The sequence below is a fragment of the Seriola aureovittata genome, chromosome 18 (genome assembly GCF_021018895.1).
Source record: "Seriola aureovittata isolate HTS-2021-v1 ecotype China chromosome 18, ASM2101889v1, whole genome shotgun sequence".
Lineage (NCBI taxonomy): Eukaryota > Metazoa > Chordata > Actinopteri > Carangiformes > Carangidae > Seriola > Seriola aureovittata.
In genome coordinates this window covers 5960105-5972505 of record NC_079381.1, presented here as the reverse complement: position 1 = coordinate 5972505, position 12401 = coordinate 5960105, and the positions used below count along the sequence as shown (strand labels likewise).

Sequence of the window (12401 nt, the reverse complement as noted above, 5' to 3'; positions counted from 1 at the left end):
AGGATGGAGCTAAAAGTGCACACAATGGCATTTCACGCATGTTAAGGTGAAAAGTGCGCACAATGGCGAGTCACGCGCCTTGAAGTTTTGCGTCACGCTGCTCAGACTATTGTATATAATTACGAGGGACTATTAAAGCGTTATTATGCTCTAAATGGTTGAGACTTTGTTTTATTCAGTTCTCATCCACAAATTGTATTATTTGAAATGTAACATAAAATGATCTTGTTATTGTGGCCACAGTGTGTCTGTTTCTGAAAATGTAATGCTGAGATTTTTGCCTGAAGTTGAACAAACACAAAGGCAAAATGTGTCACAGCTAAAAGATAAAAATGGTCATATTGGTCAGCAATAAAATTAACAGGCCTGTTTTAAGGCCATTTTAACAATAAACTGACCACCACCCATTAATGGGCTAATAATAATAATAATAATTTTAATAACAATAATAATAGCCTAATATTAATGATATTATTAACAATAATAATGATAATATATTTTTAATAAAATTTCAATGGATTTTCTCAATGAATTTCTCAATATCAAAACATTTACACCTGCAAACAATGTTAAATCAGATAATCCGATTAAGTAATACAAAAAGTCAAAAGTTAAAAATGAGTGATGAGAATAAAATGTAAAAGGATGAGGAAAAATCAGTGTGAAGGTGCAGAGCTACGGAGGTGGGAGAGGAATCCAGTCAAAGAAAAGGAGTCGAGAAGAAAAACGCCGAGCCGCTCCACATAATAACCCCATTATAAGCCTCATCAATGATGTAATGAAAGCAAACAGTGTGAAAATTGCCTGTAAACAGTTGGATCTGAGTCTCCTGATGAATTCAGTGTCTCTTTTATCAAAGTGAGGATGAGCCAGAGAGGAGAGTAGAGGATGGGAGGGAGGGAGGGAAGGAGGGTGGGAGGCAGAGCGAGTGGGCGTGTAGGGAGGTCCACTTCCAGCTCTCCTCAGCCAATGAAGGCTTGTCACAGGGGACTCACGTGGACAAGGCGCTCTTAAAACCTAGCTCCTGACTTTTCCTCAAGTTCAATTTTTTGGGATTCCCTCCCACCCCATCACATCTCGTCCTTTTACTTGCCAGTTGTGACTATTTAACCCAGTTTACCTCTCCCTTTTTTCGCTTCTGCGGCGCGCATCATATCGTCCCGCGTCTTCCGCCTCTTCCTCTTTTGCTGCTTTCTTTTCCTGCCGCAGCTCTCGGACTCTTCTCTCTCTCTGCTTCCTGTTTTTTTTTAAGGTTTTTGTTGTTGTGCTTAAAAGAATGCGAACAGTTTTCCTCTGACGCATGTGTGGCCACATGACGAGCTGCCCTGAACCTTTTCCTCCGCTGGTCTCTCAGGTCTGACGCGCCTGTACCTGTCCATGGTGCTGAAACGCATTTCCACGAAGAAGAAACCGGCTCGCTGTTGCTCCAAAATCTCCAGAAATAGTCAATATTTCTGCGTCTTTTTCGGGTTCTGCTGGTGAGATAATTTCGGCAGTAGCTGGCTCATCGTCCCGGTGAGGTTTGTGAACTCAAAGCAGAAGGAGTTGATCCTGAAGGAAGCGGAAAGAATCGATAGTGACTCCATCGATTTCAGGAGGACTCATCTTTTCAGACTTGACAAACACCAGAGAATCGGATGCATGGACGATTGCTGTAACGCAACTTAGACTGGAGATATTTTCTCTGTGAAGAACCAGTTGGGAAACTGGAAACAGTGGATGAATTCATTTTATTTGTAGCGTATCCAAAAACATATTTGTTGGTCCGGGGAGGGGGGTTTTTTCTCCTCTACTGGATCAACTGAGAATTCAACGTCCCCCCCTCCTCCCTAAAATAAAACTTGTCCTGAATACCAAATGGTAGTTTGAGGAGGCCGCGATCAAGACAATGGAGGCGTCCGCCAACGGGTCCAGTTTTGGCATCGACTCGCTGCTGTCCCACAGGCCGGGAAGTCCGGTGTCCAAAGGGGACAGCCTGGTGGGGGAGTGCCGCTCGCCTCTGGAGTTCAGCCCGAGATCAGACGTGGAGAGCGGCTGCTCGTCGCCTCCGTCGCCGAGGAGGGAGTGCGTGGAGGAGGTGGCCCAGAGGCAAGGTCACGGCGTCGGCCTGCCACCGCACCTCCAGCACGCGCAGATATCGGCGGGGTCGCAGCAGAGGACCGTGACCTCGTCGTTCCTCATCAGAGATATTCTCGCGGACTGTAAGCCTCTAGCCGCCTGCGCGCCCTACTCCAGCAATGGACAGCCGACTCAGGAGGCAGGGAGACTGGCCTCGAAGATAGCGGACGACTTTATGGAGAAAATCCACAGCAACTCGTCGTCAGACAGTGAATATAAAGGTAAGGACGGAGAATTGCTGTGTGTATATACAGTGAAGGAAGTGCTCTGACCTGGAGATGAGATTGGAGGTGACACTGATTTGGCCTCCGGGTTTCAGACAGGACTTCTGGCTCATGTAGAAACACACTAATCATTTCGTGTGTATTATATATCTTAGTTGTATGTGGAGCCCGTCTTTGACTTTTTTTTAGACCTAAATTCCTACATTTTTGTCTGTTGTTGAGCTGCTGAACAACTTTCGTCGTCTTGAAAAGAAATGTTTAATTTGGACAAACCAAATAAACAAATATTAAATAATAAAATAACATAACATAATATAGCCTAAAACAATATAGCCTAAAATAATATAATATAAAAAATATAATAAAACAAAAAAAAATAACATGCTTTACAAAGTATAATTTGAAAAATCAATAAAATCAGCCATGCTGTCCAAAGTATAATTTGAGAATTTTGCTTGGTGGATAATAATAGAAAAAAAAGAAATAAGGATAAACATAATTAAATAAGTTTTTTTTTAAGGTGTTTGGGGCTTTTCAGATTATTTTCTTCTAAAAAATAATGTAAAAATAACATTTTGCAGTTCAGCTTTTTGAATAATTTGGGGAGAACTCTAAACACAGTAACAGGAAGATTTTTTTCAATAATTTGATAGTAGTTACATTTCACTAGTAGCAGGCCGGAAACCATCGATGAGCAATAATTGCTGCTGGTGCATCACGGTGTTACAAACATCAGACTTTTACCTGCACAGTAAGAAGCTCATGAGTTCATTTAAGTTATTACAGTCACTACTTTTAAAACTAACCACTGGCTGCATGTAAAGTATCAAGGAAGCATCTGTTGATGTCAGGGAGGTAAGAATGGGAGAGATGACAGGGTCGCCTCCAGATAAATACCATCAAGGGCCTCTCTGTTTCCAATCATGTCAGCCATAACACACGTCACCTCCATTGACAGTTTAATGAAGCAGTGCCTGTACAGAAGACACCGGTTTACAATGGAAAATACACAAATAAAAAAATAATCACATTTAATAGCTAAATAAAGAAATATATTATTATTAACGCATTATACTAATAATGATTATTATTATTATTATTATTAATTTTATCAGCCTGTTATTATATTCACTTATAGGCTAACCGTTTTCTTCTTCATTCACTTTTCTCGTAAGTTATCAATACGGCCTCACGTCATCAATTTGCTCAACAAATTCCGGGTGTGCGCGCGCGTGCGTCCGCGCGCCCCCGCGTGTCACAGTGTGGATGGAGATGCTCATCGACGCGCTGATTGATTGAAGGAGCCGCGGGGCCCACAGAGCGCCTGTACGGTAGCTTTGATTTCCACGAATCCGCCTCCTATAATATTTCAGGGATTTGATGCAATTTGTCCCCGGCGCTAATCAGATTTGTAACCGCGCAAGGCCGCCCGGCTCTTGATTTCCACTCATTTCCACGGTCCTGTGAAGTTTCTCCGGTCGCGGTTGAAAGGCTCGTCCTTCCCTTGTGGCTCAATTAGGCGGATTATTGTGCTTCTTGAGACGACTCAACTATTCAACTACCAGGATCTCTCGCCTCGCTCGCCCCCCTCCTCTCCTTTTCTTTTCTTTTCTTTTCTTTCTTTTCTTTTTTTTAAGAGAATTGAAGGAGTGTATATCAATGCTCGCCCTGACATGACAACACGCAGAAAAAGAACAAAGAGTGCGGGTCTACTGACGGGAGAAATATCAGATTGGAAGTGTGAATATTGGAAAAGCTTTTCATATCAATTTAAGACCAAATCAAATAGCTCCATATCGCCTATAGGCGCTGTCTCTGACGCCGTGCTTCTCTCTCTGCACTCATTTCTTCTCACATTTGCAGCATACACAGTTATAAAGCCCAACATGCTGTAAAAATCAGACATGTTATTTGAAAAAAACAAAACATTTTAACTATAATTGTTCTTTGTGTTTTTGTCACTCTATATATCATCAAGCAAACTGTGCTTTGGGGCCATTGGTAAGATGTTCAAACCAGTGATTTGAAAATTATTCCAAATAAAAATTAGAAAAAAAGTTTTTTTAAAGTGGTTTCCTCCACTTTTTAAAATTACATTTTAAAAACAAAATTAAGCGCATTGTAGTTAAAAATGTGGCTTAATCACATCTCTATAGATGGGGATACGTATTTTTATTGTTATTATTTTAAATTTTGACAATCAGCCACTTAACCCTTTCATAGCACCTATCACGGGACGTGCTGCTCAAAGTGTTTCCAATTTTAAAAATACACGAAATGAAGTTATTAAAATTCAGTTTAGGCTTGATCCAACCAGAGTTCACTTCATATTTTACGACTTTCTCCTGAGTCAAAGCCTTGATTAAAGTGAGCAGCTTCACACTGGTGAGAATCTACTGGGCCATAACATTTTCCGTTTTTAATCTATTTTTAATGCGGTTGACACTGATAGTTGCTTTAGAGGCTGCTGCTGTTGCTGCTGCAGATTTGTTTCCGCGGCCGCTGCTTGTCCACACAAACATGGATGTAGCTTTACACTGTAGAGAGAGAGAGGCCTCCGCTCTGCTTTAACTCCTTCTCTTCTTTTTGTCTCTCTTTCTCATCGTCTTCTCATCCTCCAGTGAAAGAGGAGGGGGACAGGGAGATCTCCAGCAGTAGAGACAGCCCTCAGGTCCGGCTCAAGAAGCCCAGGAAGGCCCGGACGGCCTTCACAGACCACCAGCTGGCCCAGCTGGAGCGCAGCTTCGAGCGGCAGAAGTACCTGAGCGTCCAGGACCGCATGGAGCTGGCGGCCTCCCTCAACCTCACCGACACGCAGGTCAAGACCTGGTACCAGAACCGGAGGTGAGGACACTGCTACTGTTTCTTGAGAGGGAGGGGGAGGAGGAGGGAAGGGGGGGGGGGGGGGGGGGGGTAATCTGGTTTCTCACGGCTGACTCATGAATGGATGGATTCATGGACGCCATGTTTTCCTTTCACCATCACCCTAAAGGTGGCACGAGTTCATTTAACCTATGAGTCACTGCCACCAGGATTCCAACTAACCATCCTATTAATTATTGATTCATCTGCCATTTGTTTCCTGATTGACTGATTAATCGTTCGGTCAGAAATAGAGCAAAACATCAGAGTTTATCAGAGAGGTACAACACCCAAGGAAATTCATTTAACTATCACACAGTGGAAGAAGGTGACATATATATTTTTAACTTAATTTATTTACAAAATATTTTCTGATTAATTTTTCTTTATTTGTTTCAGGTCAAACTTTTACTTTAAAATAACACACACCAAGGAGCAATTATTGATTGACAGCTGAGTAATTGATTTGATGCCTTAGCTAAGAGAAACTGTCATTGTCAAGTCATTGAAAGTTTTATTTTATTTATTTATTTACTTATTTTATTTTAGGCTATGTAGCTTATTTATTTTTCATTTTGGTAACCTTGATTTAATTTGATCTTTCTATTAAAAAAAAAGGGACATTTCTCATAATCAAGGCTGATCCCGTTTGTTGTTTTTGAGTTTTGATGCTTCTCAGTCCTGAGTTTATTTCTTTCGTGTTCAGCATCTCCATGCAACCACACTAATGGTAAAGTAGAATACAATGATCCTGCAAACAGTTCGCAAACCGAGGTGTCAACTTTTTGTAAATAAATAAAACTCTAACATAAACTGGGACAAACCGTCTTCATCAATGTAAAAACATGTTTTCTGCAGTTTACGCTTGAATTACCTTCCGCATTTATTTGTCTGCAGCTTTGACTCTCCGGCAGCTAAATGACATAAATAAATATAAAAACACAACACTTTGGAGTATGAATAATGCATCGTTGCATGTGTGCATATCAATAATTCAAACAAACCACTATATCTACTCAATTATCTTTATTATGAATTATTCACCTGCATGGAGTGCATACTGGCAATCTAACAGACGTCCTTGGGTGTGAATACAAGTGGCAGGTTGGAGATTTTGGTGATTTAAAAAGAAAAAAAAAACAGATGTAGGCTAGTCTGACTTCTAATTGGACCCCAGGTAAACAGATGGGAGTTATTTTAGTATGTCATATTCAAACACACATTTATAGATACTCATATGCTTAAGGCTAAAACTGCGTCTTTTATCTTCTCCAGGACAAAGTGGAAGAGGCAGACGGCGGTGGGACTCGAGCTGTTGGCGGAAGCTGGAAACTATTCTGCCCTGCAGAGGATGTTCCCGTCCCCGTACTTCTACCCGCAGAGCCTGGTGTCCAACCTGGACCCAGGAGCGGCCCTCTACCTGTACAGAGGCCCCTCGGCGCCCCCGCCGGCCCTGCAGAGACCACTGGTCCCGCGGATCCTGCTGCACGGCCTGCAGGGGGGCAGCGAGCCGCCGCCTCCGCCGCCTCCTCTGCCCCCCATGTCCGGCGTGCTTCCCCGGCCGGCTCAGCAGCGGTGAGCCGGCCCCCTGCGCACAGTTTATTGAACGCTGACCTTGGCAGCTTGGGACTCATTAGGAGAAATAAAACAAAGACGGAAAAAGATGAAAACGTGACGAACAAGAGAAACATGAAAATAAAAAAAAAAACTTCTCAGCCTTTACATGGTACAAACACCGAGAGAGGCTGAAGCCTGTGGACGGAGCTCTGTGACTGAAACTCAAACTGTCTGTGTGGAAGGATCTTTTTCTGTTTTTTGGGGGGACATGAGCTTTATTTATACCTTATTTATTTTTCAACATGAATCAAAGTATTTAAGTTATGTATTTATTTGATCCCAGCTTCAGTATTTTCAGTGTTTTTCCCAACAACAGATAGAAATGTTGGTGGCACTTCGACCTACAGTTCAAAGCCGATTACACCCCCTATTATTATTATTATTATTGTTATTATCATCATCATCATCATCATCATTATTATGTGGACGTTCCTGGATAGTGGCAAAGGCGGAAACACAATATCCTTCCATGTAATTTGATTATAATGTAGTTAAGGGATCCAAAGGAACAATTAGTTTTTTTTTCTTTTTTCTTTTCTTTGTAAATTTGTCATTGATTTTTCTTTACACGTGAAGAACAAGCTGATCAGCAGTCATAAACCTGTAAATAAGAATATTTTGCATTTTATTCGAAAGAGACTGATTTTAAAGAAACCTTTTTTTTTGGTTTGTTTGTTTGATCTATTAGTGCGTCTTTTTCAGACCACGGTGATCCAGTTTAACATAATAGGCTAGATTAGCCATCAGATAAATAAATCAATAAAAAAAATAAAAAACATATTGTCTGAGAAAGGATGGACTACCTGCCTGGACCCACGTGTGGGCACAAACACGAGAGTTATGGAAAGAAAGAAATCTATATAGTCTTTTTTCTTGTTCTTAGTTGAAGTTTTAGCGAAGTAAAAATGTCAAGTAATTTATAAAAAAGCAGTTTTCTCCTCGCAGAGGGGTGAACGGGGGGAGCCAGTCACCTCAGTGATGTTTCTTTTTTTATTTTTTCGATAAACAAACCGATTGGACTCGGTTCCACGTCCAGGTGTAACTGCCTGTCGATTTGCTATAGATGTATTTGAACAGACGTTGTGCATTACTTATGTTATTTCATATGACGCCGTGATAACCCTTAACTGTTATACTCTCCTTTGGTGAAAATGTATATTGCAGATATCAAACTTGTGGAGTGGTTCTTGTATATTTCCTGGATCGTTTTTAATTTTTTTTTTTAATTTTTTTATCTTATTTAATTTTTTTCTTTCCTCTAGCTTCCCCAAACTCTCTCTCCCCCATTTCGTGAAGTTCATTTTTTTGTGAAATTCACAGCAAAAGTTGGACAGAAAAAGGGGGGATTTGATGTAAAAGAGAATTACTTTTATAAATGTGGAAATAAAAGTCTTTCATTTAATAACGTGGCTTCGTGAGTATGTGTGAAACAGAAAGGCCACGAGGCTTGTCAGGTGGAATCAACACGTGGGGTGCAGGTTATTGTGTAAAATGAATTTCTCCACTTAAAACCTGCAGGAGGTGAACGGAGTAGCAGCAACACCACGGTCTGTAATGAAACTAAATAGGACAGCTGTGATGCAGAGGAAGCGTCACTTTGTTGGGATTTGTTGATTCAGAATTGGAGCTGTTTGTGGTTGCGTTGCATTATATTTTTGCGTTGTCATGTTATTTTGAGCACCCGCTATGTGCATTATGCATGTGTCTTTAAACAGCTAATTTAACTCATAAAAATATGCATTAGGGTTGTCATTCGTTGAACCTGATTATAATGCAAAAAAGAAAAAAATTATAATTTGGCACAAAATGTAGAAAACGTAATGGTTTGACACCAAAATAAAAGCCTGTACCTCACCAAACCAATAGAAAAAAGACCTTCATATTAAACACAGAATGATACATTTAAAGTATAAAGGCCTGTCTGATGTTTTTGAGGCAGAGGGCTCGACTGCCCACTGTTTAAAAGCATGAGTGTTTTTATTACAAAGTGATGTGAACACATGTCGGAGTCAATGAGCAAAGGTTGGAGAGCTGGGTGGTGCAGCTTTAATTAAACAACTTCACTTTTCTGGAAGCAGCTCGAAAATAAACACTATTTTAAGGGCCCGCGGGTTTCTATTAGAGGAAAACGTGTTTGAATGAATTTGAACATGTCTGTCACGCGGCTCTCCCTCCTCTGTTTGGTTTAGTGTGGTTGATTTAATTTGTTTAATGTTGAGATGAAAGCGTGATAAAAAAAAAAAAATTAAAAAAAAGTTAATAAGAGTGTCACAGTGGAGCAAGAGCTTTAACATCCGTTTCCTTAACCTTTTCAAAAGAAGAGCGGAGATTTGGAGAGAGATTTTTTACAACTAACTTCAGTTTGGACAAATGTTAATGTTATTCTCTGTTAATTACAAAAATATTGACTTGTCTTAGGCAACTTATTTGATTTCATTTCTGCGTTTTATTTATTTATTTTTTCTTTTTGAGGATATAAATGTAGGAACCGTTTTGATTGAAAGGTACATGAGGGAAAAGTTTGACTAGAAATTGATAGCGAAGCGCGCACACCTCACGTAGTACACGCACGCCCCCCACCACCACCTTCTCTCTCTCTCACACACACACACACACACACACACACGTTCAAAAGTGCAATCAAAGATCAATTCCAACTAATGTCTTTAGAGAAGGGCCAACAAAGCAGAGGGATGTTCCGTCCAAAATACAGCCCCTGTCTCCTGTTCGCCCCCCCCCCCTTCCTCCTCCATCGTTCCCACTTTCCTAAATTAACAGCAGTAACTCCAATTCGTTTTCCATAAACAATGCAGGAGATGAAATATTAATGTTATGTGCGCAATTGTTTAAGTGCCCTAAATGATCCCATTTGGAAATTGATTGTTTCCATCCTTCTTTTCCTTGAGGGTGCTGGATGTGCGCTCCTCTGCCAAACGGCTCCAACAGCTGGTGACCGGGCTGGAGCTGACTGTAGACCGAGGATCAGCGTGGGGACAGCTGGTCAGCGGCTCCACCATCGCCACCCCTCCCTTCTCCATACAAATTTCACCCAACCACCCAAGCACCAACCGCACTCCCACCCCCCTCCTCTGCAGGTCTGTGTGGACTCAAAGTTATCCGGCCGTGGCGCGTTGGGGGTTAAAGGAGTTCAGGCTGACGGACAAGACTTGGCGTGTAGGATGTTAACGATTAGACAAAAGACTTTAATAGGTTTTAATTGAAAGTCGATAATGGGTTTGATAGCCAGCTCCCCCTGCTGTCATCCACGCATGGCACCTGTTATCTGGGGCCTCCACTTAGTGGCTGACCACGCCGTGAAACATCAGACTGACGGCCTGGTAACTGCCGCATTTATGATGCGGAAAATTGCATTAAAAATACAGTGGGCCGAGCCGGCGGGTTCTGACGACTGGGAAAGTGAAAAGGGGAAAAGGGGAAAAGGGAAGCGAAAAAAATCAAACACCTCCCAACTTGCCAAAAGGTCATTATAGTCCCATCATGAGGATCCGTGACCGATTCAGATAACGACGACCCTTTTTATAAAAGGGGGTTATTCTTGCAAAGTGAACAGCTGATTATATAAGGAAAAGCCCCCGTGTGTCTTGTTGGATGGCTCGGAGATTTTTTTCTCTTTTCTTTGCATGTGAAAGGCTGGTGGTAAATCCCCCGGCTCTTTCCGTGGATTGTCCCCGGCTCAGGGTTAATGAAGTGCGGATGGAGTCTCGTTGAGCTCCCGACAGACAAAAAAAAAAAAAAGGCTTAGACCCAGAGGATCAGTGACTCTGCTTAATCCCATGGACTCCTAATAATAATAATAATTCAAAAGAAAAAACTAAACAAAAAAACAACCTTTTGATGAAATTAAGAGTGAATCAAAGCGTAATTTGCATTGTGCGCGTGGTGTGAGAGCTTTTATATTTCCTTTCATTCCTTTCAGTGGACCAATGGAGCAAATCTGCGGCTTGCATTAAGATTGTTGCAACACACTGCCAGCGTTTTGTTGAAAAAAATCCGCGGGGGAGGATGAAAAATAGATCAATTAAAATGTTCAAGAAAGGCATGGCCTATTTTGCCGTTTCCCCCCTCAACAATAGCCATAAACGAAAAGAACTAATTTCACAGTTTCGTGCGCACAAGAGAAACGTGGCTTTACATGGACTATTATATCTGCAGTTAGTCAGAGAGGAAATTACATCCATTTAGTCCCATATGCCAATAGCTTCTATATCCTACATACTACATGTATGTGGAGCATTTTGGAATAACCTTTGAAGCCATAATAGCACACAGACGCGTTTCAAAATAGAGCAAAGGCACTTTATTACACACAGAGCCTCATGTGTAATACTCCAAACAAAGTGTTTGACTTTGGTTCTCAAAAAAGGAGAAGTTAAGATTTTTTTCTCCAACATCCATACACAATGGCTTGTATTTTGTCTCTTCTCTATAACAGGACACCAAAAGTTTTAAAAATTAAACATGGAAAATGATTAAATGTTTTTTAAAGAGAAAAGGAAATGCAAAATGCCCGTGTATCTGTTTCTTTTGGAAATATGGCAGTCTGTTTTAAATAGGATCACGCTGCTTCAGTCTATATGGTAAAAATGTAAATATGGGCTACACTTGGATGCCCTGATGTTCAGTTTATGTTTGCTGTGTTTAGAGTCTAGGCAGCAGGCAGGGAAAAGTAGGACAAATTGTATAAAGCTACTAACCCTGACAAAGTCATAATTTTTCCAAAGACATTTTATTTCTCCTTCATATTAAAATATTAAATAAAAATGCCACTTAACTTTATTCAAATAAGTAAATTTTTATAATCCAATAGCTGAAAGTGATTCAGAGAAAAAAGAGAAGAGGTTAATGTTAAAATGAATCTGACTCAGCAATGAGCAGAGACATTTAGAGAGATGAAGTAGGCTACATGATACCAGCAAGTGTAAAGGGGGAGAGTGTGAGCAGTGAAAGGAGAGCAGCAGCCGGGCGGTTAAAGATCCCCTCCTTGCCTGGAGGTACTGGGGGGCCGTGAGGAGGAATGAAAGCCTCGCAGAGTGGAGGGGAGATAACCCCACTAATCATTTCCCCAATATGACTGGGGAAGAACTACAAACTTGGGTCAGGGGCGCGGGGATTGACAGCCCAATCTCGGCAAATAATGAAAGCTTTCCTCTCGGATCAGAAGGAGGGTTAGGGAGGGAGACAGAAGAGGAGAGGAGAGCGGGAGAAGGGGGATAGACGCTGGGAAGAAAAGAGGTGGAGCTGCTGCTTCACACCACCACACACATAGAGAAACCTCTCATTCTTTCACTTCTCCTGGACTGCAGAGGACGGAGAATATCCAAGTTGACTGCCTGAGATTAGCATATATGTGACAGCAGGTAGGCTGACTAACACTGCATACAGGCAATGGTGGCAGAATGGGAAGGAAGCGTACACATTATTCCAAAATAGTCATCCCAAAAAGCTATCCTTGTAGTTGCTAAAAAGTAATCAAAAAGGATATATTAACGATTTAATATTGTATTTATAGTTAACAAAAGCAAGTAACAGCAAAAAGTGAAGCTTAAATGAGCTGAACTA

General features: G+C 41.2%; 1 protein-coding gene across 1 annotated transcript; it reads left to right on the top strand.

Moving 5' to 3' along the window:
• The first annotated feature begins 971 nt into the window (after positions 1-971).
• Positions 972-9579, top strand: barhl1b (BarH-like homeobox 1b). The gene is made up of 3 exons (XM_056404421.1): positions 972-2339; positions 4964-5186; positions 6480-9579. The coding sequence occupies exons 1-3, from the start codon at positions 1889-1891 to the stop codon at positions 6781-6783; spliced, it is 978 nt and encodes a 325-aa protein (XP_056260396.1). The 5' UTR covers positions 972-1888; the 3' UTR covers positions 6784-9579.
• The last annotated feature ends 2822 nt before the right edge of the window (positions 9580-12401 follow it).

Bases quoted from the DNA above. Each gene is read 5' to 3' on its own strand.
- barhl1b (XM_056404421.1), top strand. From the start codon at position 1,889: ATGGAGGCGTCCGCCAACGGGTCCAGTTTTGGCATCGACTCGCTGCTG. The intron at 2,340-4,963 runs GTAAGGACGGAG...CTCATCCTCCAG, and splicing joins GTCAGACAGTGAATATAAAG to TGAAAGAGGAGGGGGACAGG. The intron at 5,187-6,479 runs GTGAGGACACTG...TATCTTCTCCAG, and splicing joins ACCTGGTACCAGAACCGGAG to GACAAAGTGGAAGAGGCAGA.